The following is an 18,321-nucleotide window of genomic DNA, read 5'->3' as shown; positions in this document are numbered from 1 at the left end:
CCCATGTTTGGCAGCAGCATGCCAGGACTTTTGAAAGACTGTGTAGAATATTTTTGCCTCAAAAGTACTGACATTCACATAATTGTTTGGCTTTAGGGATTCTTTTTAATACCTTGTTTTTTAGTCTAGAGAGAACCTACGGTAAGACTTAGCCTCTCTGCAGTTTTGCACCAGGACTGGAGAAGCTCAGATGCCTTGTTTAAGTTGTGCGTGTTTAAAACTAACAGCAGGGACTAAAGCGAACAGTGAAGCTCTTGTATGGTGCCAGGAAGTACTGACACAGTGTACTTCCTCAATATTATAATATTTACATTGTGTTAATATTTTAACAGCGGGGCTTGATGGCAGGCAGAACACCTTTTTTTTTTTTATTGTCTATAGCTCAGTGAAGCATTTATATTTTTTTCAAATTTTTATTTTGACATACAAGAGCAGAAAAGATGTTGCTCAGCAATAAAAACATCAGCTCCTACAACTGGCTATAGCTCACCATTTTGCAGAGGAAAATTATGATTACTTCCAGGTCAAAGAATTGCATGAAAACTGGCTGTGTGGGGGATCTGTTGCTCCTAGTGGGATAAAAGCCCAGTGTAGTCCCAGTTTAGCTGCAGAGATGTGGTTAAAATGGCAACGAGTTCTCCCACGGTGAATGTAGTTTGCATGTAGCTGCACCTGTAAGAGTAAATTGATTCCTCCACTTTGATCAGCTTAATATTTGTATTACATGCATGTGAAGTCTGAAATCACTAGCTAATACTATGAAAACAGGGAAAAAATGTGAAATGGCTGAAATTTTGTTTTGTCCTAGTATATGAATCTTGGCATTGAATGGATTTGGGACAACTCTGTTATATGAGACCTCTGAAAAAAGGCTCAATTGATAGTTCAGCTCCAAAATGGAGTCATAATAGCAAGGTTTTATCAGCTCGGCCACTGTCTTGCTTTGTGGTACTGGACTAACTCCTCAGTTTTATTCTGTGCACTTGTTTCCTCTTCTGGTTGTGATTGCTTGGAGAATAACCTGGTTTTGTTTGGCAACGCTGAGTTTCTAGTTTGGGGGTATTAGGAGAGGTCAAAATACTATTTAGAAGTTGGTTGTTCAGTTCATAGTCCTTTAACGTGTTTTTATGAACTTTTTTTAAAGGACTGAATAGTAGATTCTCCTGCCTGAAGTTTTATTGCACTATAGGAAACCAAACAGCTTCCTGAGTTTTAAAAAGCAAAAATCTGTAGTGCCTTTGAATAGAAGAGGAAATGGTCTGTTTATTAGAACCCCTTCAACTATGTATGTACTGACAGAAATTGAAAATATCACGTCCCTAACGTTGTTTAAACCTGGGGAAATTATTCTTCAGGGGATGAAACTGCTTTTTCTTTCCTTGCCTAGGAGGAACAAAATGCGTTTTGGCAGTTAAAACCCCCATCTCCGTTTGTCTCTCAGCCCCTAGTTTAACAGTGAGTCTTAGTGAAATCTTCAAACGTGCGGCAGCCCTACCCTGAGTCTGCCCAAGTCAAATGCACGTGGTTCTTGGGGAACAGCAGCAGAAATTATTGCCCCGAGCAGTTTGTTCTTCCCTGCAGCTGGGACTTACTCCTTCCCTCCTCTCTGCACCCCTGCATCACCAGGGAGGACTGAGCGTCTGGAGGCTCCTTCAGCAGCTCCAGGGCAGAGCCAGGCTGGGCTGCGTGCACCGGAGGCCAGAGGTGTCCCAGCTCCGCTCTGGGACAGGCGGCTTCATCCCTGCATCCCCATGGATCCCTGGCACTGACGGTACCTGCCAGATTCACAAGAGGTCGTGGGCCATTCCCTGCTACCAAACAGATTTATCCCTTCTGAGCAGGGGCTGAGGCCTCAGCGTTAACAAGCAGCAGCTTGTTCGGGCTGAGTTTTCTGCTGGTTATAACTGTCCGTGGGGTTTTTCTCTGAAGGGACCTTTGGTTCTTCCCCAGGCTCCCCTCTGCATCTGTGAAGTTGGCCTTACTGAGGTTTTCATGCTTTGGCAGTGGCACTGAGTCCGCCAAATTGTAGCCCAGCTTCGCACAGAGCTGTGTGTGTGTTGGGGGGGCGGTTAAAAACCTGATTTCCCTGTATTCAGGCAACAGCTTTTCTTTCTAAACATTTCCCTTTTCAGAATAAAGCAAACCCAAGGTGCTTTCACTCAGCCGTAGGCGCTGTGCTGCGTGGAGCCGGAAAGGCGGACAAGTGCTGGCCGCGTGCTGGCTGCCGGGGCTGCGCTGCCAGCACAGGGCAGTGATAGTTGAAGGTGAACACCTGCACCACGCGATGAACCGCACAATATTGCTTTTCTTCAGAAGATCATTAGGCGGGCCGAGTCAGCAGGCTAGACAGCAGCAGAGGCTGTAGCTGGCTGGGGGCACGGCTCCACCCCACAGCTGGCGGGCCTCACACCCCTGGGGCCCTGGGGTGGCAGCCAGCACAGTAGCCAGTCCCCTTTTTGGCACTCTCCTGAGTGCTAGGTTGGAATCCTGCCTTGTTGCTGCATTCAGGGCAGATGGAAGAAGAGAGTCCTTATTCCTTTTTTCCTTGTGAACTTCATCTGGAGCGGAGCGCAGGATCTGGGCCTGCGCTTCGAGCCCGGCACAGATATTTCTTTACTACATGCTCACAGTTTGCTTGCTAGCAATCCCTGCAAAGCTGCTGGCAGAAGAGATGTGATCAAAGGGAAGTTGTATTGTTGTCTGTGTTCTGTTTTTTCCAGGTTCTTTCTAAAGCTCTAACCTCATGAAATAAGTTACCTGATTTGGGGAGGGGGGGTAAATATAAAGCAACCCCTTCTCCTGCAAAATTTTAACGTGGTAAATTCAAACTTGTTTTGAAAACTTAAATATTGAAGGTGTCTCTCTCTCGTCTATATGTTGAAATGTATATATGTAATATGCATTTATAATACATGTGTATATGAATTACATTGCACCAACAGTCAGTTGTGCAGGTACAGATGACATCTGTTAGATGTGTGAGGATTTCATCCTGCTCACAGCTGAAACCTGTAGATATGTGAACCCTGCCATTTCCACCTCTCATTGAGGAATATCAGAAAATCAGAAAGCCAGACTGATGCTGCTTAAAACAAGGAAGTATATGGTCGTACTTACTAAGTTACATCCCAGAATCATTGTTATTCAATGCTAAGTTCACAAAGTTAAGTACCCGGCAGTTAGGAAGTGCCACAGCTGAGGCTTCCTGTGCAGCTTTTTGGTTCTTTATGTGCCACATGTTACGGTACAGTCCCCAGTTACGTGGCTCTGTTCTTTTTCTCTCTCGCTATTGCTTCATTTGGCACCTGATGCTCAGTGAATGAGATGCTGTTTAAGATGGTGTGTAATTTCTGTAGATCAGATGAAGGCCACCCACCTTTATTGTTGCTCACTGTTAAAACCTTGTTCTGAAGACAGCCTAAATACTTTCCTTTCAGATTCTTGATGCTCCTCACTGACACTAGAATGCTCCGCATGCATGTCATTAACTGTCTTTCAAGCACCCCTATTAGCAAAGTAGTGGTCTGTCTCCATTCTGAAAGGGGGAGGAAACTAAGGCACACAACTGTCGAAATTCGAAGCATCTTTGTGTTAGGTATGCCATTTTTCAGTCCTTAATATTATACACAGTTCTTAAAATAATGGAAGAATCCTCTCCATCGTGATAGTTGTCGCAAGTTGATGCTGATCAAATCAAAAGTACTTAATCAGTGGCAACCTGCAGAAATTAGATTCGTGTTCCGCATTCAGCAGCATCTGTAAACTCCTCTGACTGGGAATTGAAAAAAAAAAAGTTGTTCTTCTGGCATCATTCATTTACCTTAAATATTAGCGGTTCTCTTCTCTTCTCCTCTCGCAGCCCTCTGCCTTGTGTATTTAACACACATGTTCTGACAAATGAGGCAGTCATTCTTCTGCCTCATTACACAGCCTCGATTCATCCCCAGGGTATAGTCCATCTTTACATCGGGTGAAGAAGAGATCGAGACGGGAGAGAGGAAAAGTAGGTGAATGTGTTTTTGAAGGATTGTGTCAAAATGTGTACGCACGAGGTCTTATTTTACTTATACAACCTTAATTAGGTCTGGCTTTTCTTAATTTGACTGCTCAAACTGTTACCCTGATGCTCATTTAGAATTGTGTGGATGTATGTATAAATATATATTAAATCTAAGAGTGTCATTCAAATTCAGTGAGGCTACTGTGACTCCTGCTAATGGAGTAGCTGTTATCAGCACAGATTTATCACCTGCTAGGTCAGCCAGCAGAACGAGATGTGATGCTCTGAACTTCAAAGAATATCCAGCTCAGCCTTTGTAACCTTGGCCTGGAGTGTACTCTGTTACTCCGTGGAGTAGTGCATAAGCAGCCCAATTACCTTTCAGGAAGAGAGAGAGAATGGAGCATGCCCAACATAGAAGGACTGAAAAAAATGTAGCTGCAAAACAGATCTTTTCCAAGCATGTGCAAACAGTGTTTTTTCAGACTTAGTTTGATGTAGTATGGGCACTTTTTATGTTTACAAATGTAACGCCCTGATGAAAAAAATGACTGCGTGCCAAATTGCAAGCATGAAAATGCAAGAGCTTTTCAGCAGAGCAGTTGAAATATTTTTAACATGGACAAAACAAAGTATTTTTCCATAATTTTGTTCTTGGAAATAGCTGAGACATTTTTTGATGAAGCTATCCAAAAAAAATCAGCTTGAGGCAAACACCTGGCATGGGTAATTTCAGCCAAAACAGTTAAACTTTGGCAAAGTTTATAAACAGATGAAAACAGAAACTTACAATAGGAAATGCTGGGCAATTTATCTATGGGCACCCTGGTTATGCTACCTCTGAAAGCTATCCATTTTTTTTGAAAAGCAGATACCATTTTGTGTTTGCTCAGATGTTATTGCCTCTCCAATTTGCACAAGGGTAGCAGCTGCATTTCCTAAAGTAAGGAGATATTTGAACTTCATCTCAAAAGTCTCTCTATATATTATATATTAACAAATAGGGGATTTTAGCTCACATCTTCCTCTTATACATTAGACCACTTCACATGCTTTTGTGGTGTCCTTTCCCTTTTTTCCTCTCACTCCATACTAAGAGCAAGGTAAAAATTGTATTATGTAATGTATTAATGTATTTTGCAAATCACCATTTTGTCCTGAATCGAGTACTTTTGAATTGCTGGGTGTAGAAAAAGCCACTGTTTCCAGTGTAGGGTCACCTGGGACTTGGGCAGCTCTGTTTTGTGGCCAGAAGGATTGATGAAGGAATGATGTGCGGTGCTGGAAAGGCAAGAATGACAAACAGCAGCCCTGCGGTCACTTTGAAAGGCCTGAGTAAGCGTTTGCAGTGCCTCGTCCTGGGAATGCTGAATGCTAACACTTCACCTGCCGCCTGGGAGTCCACTTTCCCCAGGGAGCCTTCCCTGGGGGTGCAGCTGGAGGAGGCTGAGCTGGAGGTAAGGCACCAAGGCGGCTCTTCTGCAGCTCTCCCAGCGCAGAGAGCTGCCTGCCAGCGTTTGCTGGTAGAGAAACTCTTCTCTGAACTGAGCAAAGTCGCAGTAGACTTTATAGCCAAAGTCGGTATGATTTGTTTGCAAAGTTAAACACTGCTTTTTCTGAACTGCTGAAATAAATAAGAGCAAATCGTGTGAGGTCATAGAGTTCTGCCTTTCCAAGCTGCTTCAGCTGTGCTCCCAGAGCAGCTTCGCTTCTCAGCTCCCCTCCACCGTGGCCAGAAAGCCTCCGCTGGGCCAGCCTGGGGAGAGGAAGGTTTGTTGCCTCTGTGCTCCGTGTTCTGAAACCAGCGGCTGGGAGAAGAGCTGCAGTGCAGCCACCCTTTTTCCCCGATAAATGACGGGGCAGTCTGGGGAAGGCAGAGGGTCTTTGCAAACTGGAGGTGCGAGTGACTTGTGCTGAAGCTCCTGCTTGGCCGGCTGCATGCTGTGCTGTACACAAAGGCCCCCGCAGGTTTATATTAAGGTGCTGCCCAGACTAAACCAGTGCATTTTTTTCTTTTTCCCCCTCTAAATGCCTTTTTATCATTCAGGCTGTCACCTGTGTTTCCTGGCAAAGGCTGCTGGCTGGGGGAGGTCTGGCAGAGCTGAACGCCCAGCTTGGTGGTCTTTGTGTGGCTGCCTGAAAGATGGCTTAAAACAGAACCTGCTCTGTGAATACCTGCGAGTTAACATGTGTCAGCCGTGTGGCTGGAAGGTTTCTCCTCTGCTGTAAAGAGAGATTTTATAATGAATACTTTCCTTGTGATTAAAATGGGTAGATAAACAAATAGTTCCTACAGGAAGTATACTGTATGAAGACAGGGCAAATAGATTGTAGCTCTCCAAACAAGGAAAGGGAGAGGGGAAAAAAAAAAGGGAAAAAAAAAACCCGCCAAGCTCCTCCTTAGTGCATTTAATCTATTAGAATGTGAAATAGCAATTTATCTTTCCCATTTCCTTTCCTTGTCAAACATATACAGCTGTTGGAGCTTTCTCTGTTCCTTACTAGAAATGCCAGGACTTGAATTTGTTGATGCCGTCCTCTGGAGTATCGCTGCTTTTATCATCTTTCCATGGTACCAGTTGTGCTCTCTCCTGAAACCTCAGGGGAAAAAACATAATGATCCAAACTAGATTTAAACAAATTATGATTCTTCTCCAAATCATTTCTGTAATAAATATAATTACTCTTCCTGTTAGTGCACTAGCAGGGAGCAGACAGATCTTTGGATGTGCTGAATTGGAGCTGATTATCTTCATGACTAACTGCAAATCTGTCTTTGAGACCACGGTATGCTGTATTGGTCATGTGCCTGAGATGCTTAAGCATACTTGGTCACAGTTTGCGCAGTGTTCTGTTCATGCAAGCAGCTCCCAATGCAAATTTCTGTAAAGTAAATGTTAAAATTTGTTAATTTGTCCTCTAACCATGGCTTGCAGAATTGGATAATGACCCTTTGGGTTTACTATGAGAAGTGAACGTATAAAAGATGTGAAAAAGGCTTTTCAATTGACAATGCAAATATTATAGAAAAATTTAAGTTGGGGAGGGACCTCTTGCAGTCTCTAAACTGTCCTCCTGCTCAAAGTAGAGCTAATTTATGTGTTGCTCAGGGGTTTTTTTTGCAGTTGTTTCGAAAATCTCAAAGGATGGAGACTGGGCCTTGTCCCAGGACTGTACCACTCACTGGAAAGTTGTTTTCTTTATGTCCCAACTGGAATTTCCCTTGTTGCAGCTTATGTCCATTGCCTCTTGCCCTTTTACTGTGTAAGTCTGAGAAAAGTCTGGCTGTCCTCTATATCACTCTGCTTTTGGTAGTGGAAAACTGTAATCAGATCCCTCTGCAGCCTTCTCTTCTGCAGGCTGCGCAAACCCCGCTCCCCCAGCTTCTCCTCGTGCATCATGTGCTCCTGGCCCTCTTGGTGGCCTCAGCTGGGCTTGCTCTGATCTGATAATAAACATTAAAAATTAACTATTTTTTTCCACTGTTTCATGCAGTTGCAGTTTCCTTGGGTAGCCTTCAGTCAAACTGATGTTTGTCTTCGTATGAGATGGGGATTTTGAACCAGTGGTGAATGATAATTCTTTTATCCGTCTGCCTGTGCTTTTCTCTCATTTATTTTTATTTTTTTGTTAAGTCATTGCCACTTGGAAAGTATCATCTTAAGCATTCTTTCATCAGTGCAGTACTTTCTCTTCCCCACAGCACTACTTGAGTGTTGGATAATACTTGGGGTGAATAGATTATCTTGTCTTGCTAGACGTTTTCCTGTGAGGATGCAGTCCTTACCTGTGATGTCATGGCTTATTTCACTTGTGCTGTAAGACACGATTCGCCCATGTTTCTGTTCATGTGACCTGAATTCCTCACCAAGGTTCTGCAGCTTTAAAGAATTTTCAAGATAATGTTTTCGGTTCTTCTCTTCCCTGGTTTGTTTCTAAATCTCTTTTCTTCCATACCACCTTCTCACCTTTTACTCAGGAGCTGAACTTTTGGAAAAGAGAGTAATTGTTATATAAAATAGTAATTATTTTCCTACTGTTCTACTTCTCATAGTTATTGTATTCTGGATGTTAGTTCAAAACCAAATTTCATTGCGCCTTAGCCCAGTCCAATGAAATGTGAACAGTAACAAAGATACCTATAACACTGCTGCTGACTTCATTATTGCATTGGATTGTCATGGTGGGAAACTAACTTCCTGCATGTGGAAGGGAGAATAAGCACTACTAGGACACATGTGCCTGAATAGAGTAAGTCAGTGAATTACAATAAAGAGAAATAATTAAAAAAATAATAATAAAAAAATTTTAAACAGCTACAGGCCCATCTATAAGAAATGTTGAGTGCTGTCTAGTGAGGTTACCAGTTTTGTAGAAGTCATGCTCCTGAATTTAGACAAGACACGATACTTACCTAAATCAAAGACGAAATGTAGGACATAGAACTTTTTACACCAAACTTTTCCAGATGCATTACCACCCTGAAAGAACATCGAGTAAAAGTAGGCTTACAGAGAAGAGGAGATGGAATGCGTTGGCCAAAAAGCTTCATCTTGGAGTTCTTCAAGAAAGGATAGCGACAATTGACACACAGACGAAAAAAAACAATTTAGTCTTATCACAGGACAGGAGAACACAGGAGCTGACCTACCCAAGGGCTGGAGTAAGGACCAGTCATCAACAGTTAGGATGAGACTTAAGGTAAGAATGATCACTGGGGAGAAGGATATGGAAATGGCAATTGTCCAGGTGAAAGCAGGACTGGAAGAATTAAGCATCAGAACTTCCAGATTATCTCCCAGTCTGATGAAAAAACGGGCGTGTTCTTGAGACCAAGTGGGAATGCATCCATTTGATTGCAGAAAAGCAAGCGCAGTATTTGCGTGGAGTGGAGCAAAGTGATGCAGAAATCTTCAGTGCCTGTAATGCAGCCTCAGTGGAGCAGGGTGAAAGAACTTACCCACGTAAAGCTGCAGATACATCAATGTTTTTTGACACTTAGGTGTTTTATCCAGACAAATTCTGAAGCGCTTAAATCTATCTAAACATGTACTTACACACCTAAAGTTTACATAGTTCATCGGTTTTATGGATACGTGTCAACCTGACAAATGCATCGCATGCGTGTTTGCTTAGGCGTTTTATGAGAATGCCTCTGTTTGATGCACTTTTCAGAAAAGGAGCCTAATTTCAAAGGCATTTAGAAAAGAGTTGGTAACTCAGACACAGATGGTTGCAAAGGCAGAGGTGGGAGAGAATGGGGGAAGATGAGTTCTGGCAAGGAAACGCATTTGGTGCAGGTGCGCTTGTTTTAGAAGAATGGGATGCTGTCTGGGAATGAATGAGATCCATTCCTCAGCAGCTCCTACGACCTGCCAAACACCCTGGGTGGCCTCCGACGGCCTCGGAGACTTTGGTCAGGGAGAAGTTCTAAAAACGTCTAAATGTGCTGGCATTCCCAGGCAAAAGATGCATTAGTCTGGTGTCCCAGGCTATTTTGTGAGTGGGCAGAGTTAAGGTTGCTCGGATGACCTGGGCTGAGTGCGTGCACGCTTTCAAAGGCTTTGAGTGTGTAGCTAAGGAGTTTTAATTTCTGCGGTCAGTTTTTGAGAAAGCTGCCTTGTTTCCCAAAGGGTTTTTTGGCAGAAGTGGGAGCAGATCCCTGCTCCTTCAAGTGCATCCAGACTCGGGAGAACTCGAGAACAGCTTTTATGTGGTTTGCAGCCCTACCATCCCTTCCATGCTTTGATCTGGATCCTCTCTGCGTTGTGGTGCCTGTGACCGTCACTTGTGTGCTGCCTCCTGCTTGCCCCCCGTCAACCAGAATGCAGGATGCTGATGGTGGTCCTGCAATTTTAGGAAGCCGTTCATCACCCTGAGCCTCCAAAGCAAAGCTGTGCAGTCATACAGGATTGCTCTGCGATGGCTTTTGAAATGCTGTTTCCAGCCGTTACGAACTGGGAGAAGGTTGCTGTCAGATTTGAAGGTTTTGGTTCGAAAATAGTATGGAAAGACAAATGAAGCACAAATGCAGTCATGTGGAATTGCCTTTTAGCAGAACACTTCTCAAAGTTTCCTTCTGTTCTCCGTAGGCTTCGAGCTCTGAAAATAATGAAAGGCATTGATAAATATGTTAATTAATATCAAACTGGGGCTGTGTGAAAAACTTAATCTTTTTGTAGTAAAAATTGTTGAGAGTAGAACATGACAAATAGAGTGTAGCAAGAAATAACATCTGTTTGATGCCATGAGTGGTGTTGGGGATTATTGAATTAGGCACAAGTGATTGCCTGGTAGTTTATGGGCTTGCCTGGTTGCTGTAGAGTTTTCCTTTATTATAATTAGACCTGGATACACCAAATATAAATATATATATATATATATATATTGAAATTATTGAAAGATACACGGGCAGATTAACCTTCTGCAGGGCTGTGGAACACCCTCCAAATTTATCATTTGATATTTTTTTCCTTTTGTTCAAAGTCCTTGCCTGCTTTCTCCGCATTCTTAGCATGTCTCAGAAATTCCAGCGTTTTTAGCAGTGAATCAGTGAGAAGAAGGGGAAAAGGCCCGTAATTGCTTTTTCCATTGTGCTTGTTAAAACCGCATTGTGGGAAATGGACCCAAACACTGTCTTTTAAGTGGTGTTGAGTCTGAGGCAGGTGGTATTAACTCAGGACTGCATTAACTCTTTTCAAATCTCTTTCCTGTTTCCTTGAGGAAACATGCCTGGTGTATATATGTGGCAAGGGCTGTTTGCCTGCCTCTCGCATTGACATTTTAATTTGGTCCATGATATAAATATCATTTCCCTAATCCCCCTTGCCCTGACCCTGTTTTGTCTTTTCTTCAAAGTGAGTTGACTTTTTTTTTTTTTTTTTTCTGAAGGAGGGGGGAGGAGATGGGAATGGTGGCTGGCTGCTCTAGTTTGGAGCATTAAACGCTCGGGAAAAAATCTCAGAGTAACTGTTGTTTCTTTCTTTGTATTCACATGGAAATTTTTAATCTCCATCAAAGGATCAGGAGAAAATAACGTTGAGATTCAACAAGAGAGCTCCCAGCTTACATGGAATTTTTAAATGTTATTTCGCTTTATCCTTTAAGCGATGAGAACCATGAACTATGTACCTACAGGGTTCAGAATTAACTTTTCTTTCTTCCAACACACCCTCCTTTTTTTTTTTCCTTTCTCTCTCCCCGTTTCTTACATCTTTATTGTTCTGAGTAAACATGCAGCTTCTTTTGGCCAAAACTATAAGTGCCTTAGGATTTGTTTAGTTGTATTTATGTATACATTTCTAACGTTAATTATGAGCACCAGTCTGAAATACAGCCTCATGTTCTCCTTTTGATGTGATCTGAAGAATCTCTGTGCAAGGCCACAGAGCGAAGATCAGAACCCAACCCACTGTATGCTCGCAGAGTCATACAAAAGCTAACATCAGACTATTTAAAAAAAGAAAAGACAAAGCTGGGTAACAAAAGGGCTAATAATCTGCTTGCTTTAGGAATCACAGACTCTATCTGTGCCTGTAGAAATAGCTGCTTGCGCTAATAATGATAGCAAGTGAGACCCCCTGTAACCAGTCCAGGGAGGGTAATAGCAGATTTCACAGGTGGGTGCTGACAGCAATGGTACATTTCACGCTTCATCACAGATTAATAAAAAAAGGAAGGATATTAAAATGCTAATACTCATTAATACTGTTTTATGGTGTTTAACATTAAACGTGGAAAATGAAAATGAATGACAGCTGGTAAATGGAACTGACAGTCGTGTTCAGGCTTGTATGAAATAGCTGCAGGAAAGAAAAGCTGCAGATGCTCCCGTCCTGCAGCGGGTCTTGCCAGACAGCACCTTGTAGTACCCAGACGTTTGCAAGATGACTTAAAGTTAGACTTAAGTAGACTGTTCTGTAGCTGTAAAGTACTCAATGAGATTTTTTCTTTACCAGCATTGGTCAGAACCGTTATTCTCTGTGTTGTCTGAAAGAGAGCCTCCGGTAATATGTACATCTAAGGAGCAGAAATCACAATCCATTGAAAGATTGTGAAATATATTTGTTTTTAAGTTTAGCTGATCATCTTTGTCTTTGGTGGGTTGATTGGTTGTTTTTCCCCAAACTCGTCTTGCATTTCAGTTGGTTCCATTGTTCTTCATTTCTCTCAAAAGTTTCAATAAGCTTGTCTTCATCCCAGCGACAGCTGTATTTGAGCTGGCCCTCTGTGATCCATAATATAATATAATAATAAAGAGATACAGACTTCAAACATCCAAAGAGACTTACCTCTGCAATATCACAGACTGTTCTAACTTCTGCTTAGCTATGTTTAAATATGAAATTTAAAGATGCAGGATATTTTCACCTAGTGTTCTTAACGAGTTAAAATTTTGACTTCCACCCAAACCTTAACTCTGCCCTTTCTGTCATACAGAAATGCCAGGAATACTGGGAAGACATCACGGTGCACAGGGACCGGGGATAAAGGGACTCTAAAAGCATAGTACTTCTTTCTCCCATGGTGATAGTACTCAGTAAAGTTAGAGTTGTTTGGCCAAGTATCCATTCTTGTATCTTAATATTTTAGGTTTTAAATAAATTTATTCTTGAATATCCTAGATTTATAATCCCTAAATCTGAGAAGAATTACCAGGTCAGTGCAGGATAGCTGACTGTAAATGAGTGATGTGTACTCTGAGCTAACATTAAGTATATGACTTTTCCCAGGAATTCCTGTGCTGTTGTGTTGTTGTTTTTTGTTTTTTTAATCTTGTCTTGAATTTCCAGCTGTTTCTTGCACATACACCATGAATTTCAGCTGCCCTGTGTATGCACTGTCTCTTGATGCACTTGCTGATTTCCGCTTCTGTTGTGACCTACTACTTGAACAGAGGATTCCATCCCGGATATATTTATTCCTTTTATATGCTTGAAATGTTTTCAGAATCGACCCATTTCAGAACTGCTGCCATCTCTCGTTTTTCTCAAGAGACTGAAGCCACGTTAGGTGCTTCAGGGCACCCCTTCCTTTACAAGAAGCGGTTTATTGGCACTGTCAATCTTGGTTTAATTGAAAACCTGCTACTTGGCAGTTTAATTGAAAATCTGCTACTTTCTGCTGAGGTGAAAACAGACAGATATCACTTCAAAAATAAAATTTTAGGGAATGAAAAACCACGAAAAAGGCTTGTCACTTCGGCTGGAATTTATGAAAGCATGTTTATTTTGGCAAATGGTTCTCAAAAGCAGGTTCATTTTTATCGTCTCTACCGTCTGGATTAGCCTGTGAGGTGTCAGACCATGGTTACTCAAATTTGGCTTATTACTGGGTTTTTGCCAAAATTTTCTATGCCCTTCTCTCCTTCTACCTACCCCTCCACTTTCTTTCTCCTGGATATAGTAGATTTTTCTTTATGTTGATCTCAGTGGGTGTTTCATTCTTACTTCTTGGTGCTGGAGAAAATAACATACTTAGAAACCAGGGTGATGCCAAGTTTTACAATTTGAAGAGAATAAAAAAAATTGCTTTCTTTAAAATAAGCATCTTAATATACACATGTGTAGTTCAGAATTTTATTATAAGAATTTTTATCACAGTGGATCAGAAACCTCTTCAGTTTGTTTTCTCCTGAACCTGTGTTACAGGCTACTTGGTACTTCCAAACTCTTGATAATTGATTTTTTTTCTTTCAACGAAGGTTCTTCACTCCTATCCCTCTTTTGATTTGAATTCCTTTTCTAGTCCCAGCCAGATGTTTGCTTTCCCCAGTTGTTGACAGTCGGATAATATTCTCACGCTATCACTTCGTATATCCATGCTTGCAAGATCTGTCACAAAAAATTCGCAAATTTTTGTCACTATGAGCCTTGCTGCAAATGTTTTAATTCTTTCCAAAGGAAAATTCCTTTAATGTTACAAATAAATTCTGCTTAAACAGCAAGCAAAGGCAAACTTTCCCCTTTTCCAGTAAGAAGGGTGTGTTCCTGGGCCACATCTTATAGATGACCCAGAGACTTTCTCCACCTTTGCTGAAGGAATGTGGCTAACACTTCAGAGAATTGCAGGAAAACTTCAGGAACTTTGCCAAGAAAGAGTAAAACATCGAAAACCGGGCAAAACTTTGTCTTTCCACCTTTCCACTGCTTTCATTTCCTACCATGTTGTGTTGTCCTCTGCATCAGACTATTTAAGACTGCCAAATACTTGGCTATTTTATAGGTAATATATCTTATAAATGCCATGGCCAGCCTCTGAGGGAAACACAGGATTGTCGGTTTTGGATGGAGTATAAAACCCGAGCAGGAAATCATTGCTGAATGGCACAGCTGCAGGCAAACATTTTAGGCTAGTAAAGTGCCCATCTGCACAGCCACACGTGGGGCAGCAGTGGCAGAGTGCGCCTGCAAATGGTTAGCACGGAGAGGGTTTGAGATCAACGGATGAAGTGGTTTGCTTCGTTAGTTCCTGAAATACAGCTATCTGAAGATGATTATAATATTATTTTAAAGAATGGGGACTGTAGAGCAGAGCTTTCCATTTTCCTTAAAGAAAAAAAAAGCAGAATTTCAGATGTGGGGTGGGTGAGATGACCCCACTGCCAGATGGAGGATGTGGCATGACCTACAGTGAAGGACTGAAGGAAAAGCTTGTCGAGGAAAGGGAAAACACTGTGTTTCTTCTTAGGGCTGCACTGGTGATCATGTCTGAATCTTCCTGTCAAACTTAGAGATAGGAAAGATTGTTCAGGCCTTTAGTTTTATCTGCGGTGTTCACCTGAACAGGGACCTGCAAGGGTTGTGACCTGTGTTTCATAAAGCGTGAGCTGTTTAAGATCCCACTTAGCTAGAGGGTTTGCCAACTTAAAATTGCTTTCAGGAAACCCATTCTAGCACTTTCCTCTTTTAATTTAACCTATTATTTGTTCCTAGCCTTGCTACTTTCCATTCTGAATAACTCCTCTTTTTTTTGCAAGTTATCATTTGATGAGTTCATTTAGTCAAGCTCTCTGTGTTTAGTTTTCCCAGTCCTTCCTCTGAAGTTTAGCACTTCCTGTTACACGTGCCAACTTTGAGTTTATTTTCCGCATGATTTTCCCAAGCGCTACTTTCAATAATCCACAATTCGGTAACTAAATGCAGATTGTTAAAATAATGACACAACAACAATAAAGCTCTTTTAAGACTGCAGCTCATGCACTGCAACTGTAACAATGATTCGTTTGTTGGTGGTTTTTTTTTCCAAATGCTTTATTGAAAAATGGAATTAGCTTCTAGTAGTTAAAATTAAATTACAGGGGTTATAGTCTCATCGTACAGTAGACTTTCTACGCTGATATTTGTCTATTGGGAAGGTTTCTTCTTGATTCATTGTAATGTATAAATCAATGCAAGAGGGGAGATAATCTAGCGATCCTGGTCATTGTTTAAGGCATTGGTGGCTTAGGTTCAAGTCCGTGCTTTATCAGAAACCTCTCACAATAACCTGACTCCTGCAGTTGAGGTGTCAAAATTAATATAGTAAAAATTGAAATCTGTACACAGGGAAAATGCTGAAGTCTTTGGAAGCTTTTCTATTGAATTTGATCTATTTTGGACTGGTGTGCCTAAAGAACGTGAAACTCTTGGGACCTAAACTTGTTGATTTCTGTTGGTTAAAGGACTGAGACTTTAAAGTGCTCTTGATGGTTCATGTGTGCAGGAGGACATCATTAATGTCTATATTAGAAATATCTTCATTTAAGAATCAGATATTTCAGATGTTCTTGAGCATTTCCATACTTTTGTCATAAAGAGGAGGAACTTCTTTGGGTTTTCCCCTATGGACACTTTATTCTCTCTCTTCCTGTAAACAGATGCCATTTTTAAGCCATGTAAAATGGATTTCAGTTGTTGCCATTGTGGTGTTGGCACTGTTCTGCATTCCATCTGCACAAAACCATGAATTGCAGGGTGATGCCTTATTAAATTATAGGCATTTCTGTTACAATATAGGGGAATTGGTTCTGAAGATGAAGCTTTTTCCTTGTTTTGAAACTTCCTTTATAAATTAATGTATTAAGAAAGCACACGACTACTGAACATTGCCTTAGTGCCACATGTCTTGGACTATCTGGCATTTGGATTTGTCCTCATGAAAAATCTGCATAATGCTAATGTTATGCAAAGAAAATGAAGGTATGTGAGTTTTAAAGTTCACGGACTTTGTATGTGCATCTCCTTCCCCAGGTCAATCACATCTCTCCGGAGTGAACTGATTCCACATCTGGTTAGGAAACAGTTCTCTTCTCCTACATCATTGCAGAAGGGACTCAACAACAAAGAAGAGGACCAAAAGAAAAAAGAACAAGCATCCCTAGGTCAGTATGACTATCAAAAATTCAATGAAGGTTTTAAATCCCATATACTACAGCTGAAGTATTGGAAAGAGTACAGAATTAGCCTGAAAAACTAGTTTTGCTTGTTGTTGTTGTTGTTTGTTTTCTCTTTTACTTTTTGATAACAAAGATTCTAGTAAATTTTGAAGAGCATTGTGCGTTTTACAAATACAAATACAAAATCCTCATTTATTTTGGTATAAATCAAGAACAAATCAACTAGGTGCTCTATTTTTTTTTCCAGAATCCAGTATAGATAAATGCACCTTTGAAAATGTAATTTTAGGAGGAAGTTCCATTGTGTAGGGCAACAGATAAAGCCTTAACCACCCTGCACTGGGAACTGGACAGGATCTCAGATGTTGGAATTTATTTTTAGCATTTCCACGGTCTCCTTGTCTGACCTTGGGCAGAACATTGCATTTGTCCCGATCCCTTGATTCCCACCTGCAGAATAAAAATAAGCACTTACTCACTAGATGTGATAAAATCTGTTAATGATTGCTAAGTATCTAGCCACTCAGATGATGTGGGGCAAAGATTTCCCTTCACCAACAGTATTTTAATAGTACTCCTCTTCAGAAAGCATTTCATTAAATCCTGTCTAACTTCATGCATGTGTGTGTTCTCCAGACATTTATAGTTTCATAAAGGAAGATAATAGCTTGCTGAAACCTGCTCCAGATAACTCTTGTTGGAATGATCATAGAGGAGATATGAATGAAACGCTCCACGAAGGAAAAGTACGCTGCTACGTCCATATAATGAAAGAGGGACTGTGCTTCCGAGTGAATACTCTGGGGTTGTATATTGAAGCTAACCGACAGGTGAGAAAAATGAAGAACAGGCATGTGGGAATACAGCAGTTTATGGGACATTTTGGTCTCCAGGAGTGTCTCCCTGTGATACAGCTGAGCAGCGTGTGGGAATTGAACCAGTGCCACTTTATCTACCCACATCACCCTCCTGGTTGCTGGATAGGGACGTGAGACAAGGAAACAGTTCTGTCACTAATTTCCTCCATAGCTTTGATTTAGCCAAGAAAACCCCCACCCCAGATACTCTTCTGGGTTTTGTGAGTGACAAGACCTGCAGCCAGAGAGTCAAGAAGTGTGGAAAATTAGGCTGGAAGTAGCTTCAATAGATCATCCCGTCAGCGTCCTCCATGTCCTAAAGTCAAGATCAGTTCTGACTGGACTCTTAGCAAAAGTTTATCTAAGTGATAATGGCAAAGATTATTAATGTTTTGCAGGACGTCTTAAAACTACCCATACATTCAGAACGCCTAATACTTTCCATTATGAAAGAATTATTTTTTGAACAGGTTTCAGTACATTGGCACTCCAGGTAAATACAGAGGTGATGTGTTGATCTGTTGCAGCTTTCATTTATTTCCACACTACTAAGAATTCATAAAACAAAAGGTCATAGGGGAGGATTATAAAAATCCTAGCTAATGAGATGATGGTTAAAAGCTTTTTCTCCTAACACGAATTATTTTTTTAACTATACTGGCTGATGCAACTTACAAGTTCTCACTTTACTCTCCAAGTGATGAACTTAATGCTGTGAGGGTGGACAATTTCCTCTAGTTTTGCAAGATTGTAAAGGAGTGCAATAGGGTAAGACTCAGGGTTTCTGGAAGCGGGGCTGGGAGAGCAGTATATTGTATTGGGAGTCCTGGAAGTGGTCGTTTCCTTGCCTTTGCTCTCAGACTGAGTTGATTTCTTTTTACTAAAATTAATGAATGAATTTATGCAAATTAGAATTGCAGCATGGCAGAGTGATTTCACACACTGGAGCTTTTTCTCTTTGGTGCCTGTAGAGGAGCACAGAAATAAAGTTGTTTTATAGTTAGGGATGTGAGGAAGTGAGGAGGGAGGCAGCACTGCTGTCAGAAAGGGAAAAATTTCCCCAGGAACATCAGGAACAAGTGTGCCCA

The 18,321-nt window shown here is 41.3% G+C and overlaps 1 protein-coding gene and 1 long non-coding RNA gene across 2 annotated transcripts in view; both read left to right on the top strand.

The window, feature by feature from the left end:
- Nucleotides 1–18,321, top strand: part of EIF2B3 (eukaryotic translation initiation factor 2B subunit gamma) — a 96,301-nt gene that overhangs the window by 50,869 nt on the left and 27,111 nt on the right. Inside the window, exons 7-8 of the mRNA XM_040565155.1 lie at nt 16,231–16,361; nt 17,013–17,206. Coding sequence (XP_040421089.1) covers nt 16,231–16,361; nt 17,013–17,206 — 325 coding nt within the window. The remainder of the gene's footprint in view (nt 1–16,230; nt 16,362–17,012; nt 17,207–18,321) is intronic.
- Nucleotides 406–8,596, top strand: LOC121073786. The gene is made up of 2 exons (XR_005821935.1): nt 406–4,003; nt 5,210–8,596. It is a non-coding gene; the product is annotated as an uncharacterized LOC121073786 (long non-coding RNA).

This window comes from Cygnus olor, chromosome 8 (assembly GCF_009769625.2).
Source record: "Cygnus olor isolate bCygOlo1 chromosome 8, bCygOlo1.pri.v2, whole genome shotgun sequence".
Taxonomy (NCBI): Eukaryota; Metazoa; Chordata; class Aves; order Anseriformes; family Anatidae; genus Cygnus; species Cygnus olor.
This window is presented reverse-complemented; position numbering and strand designations above follow the sequence as displayed.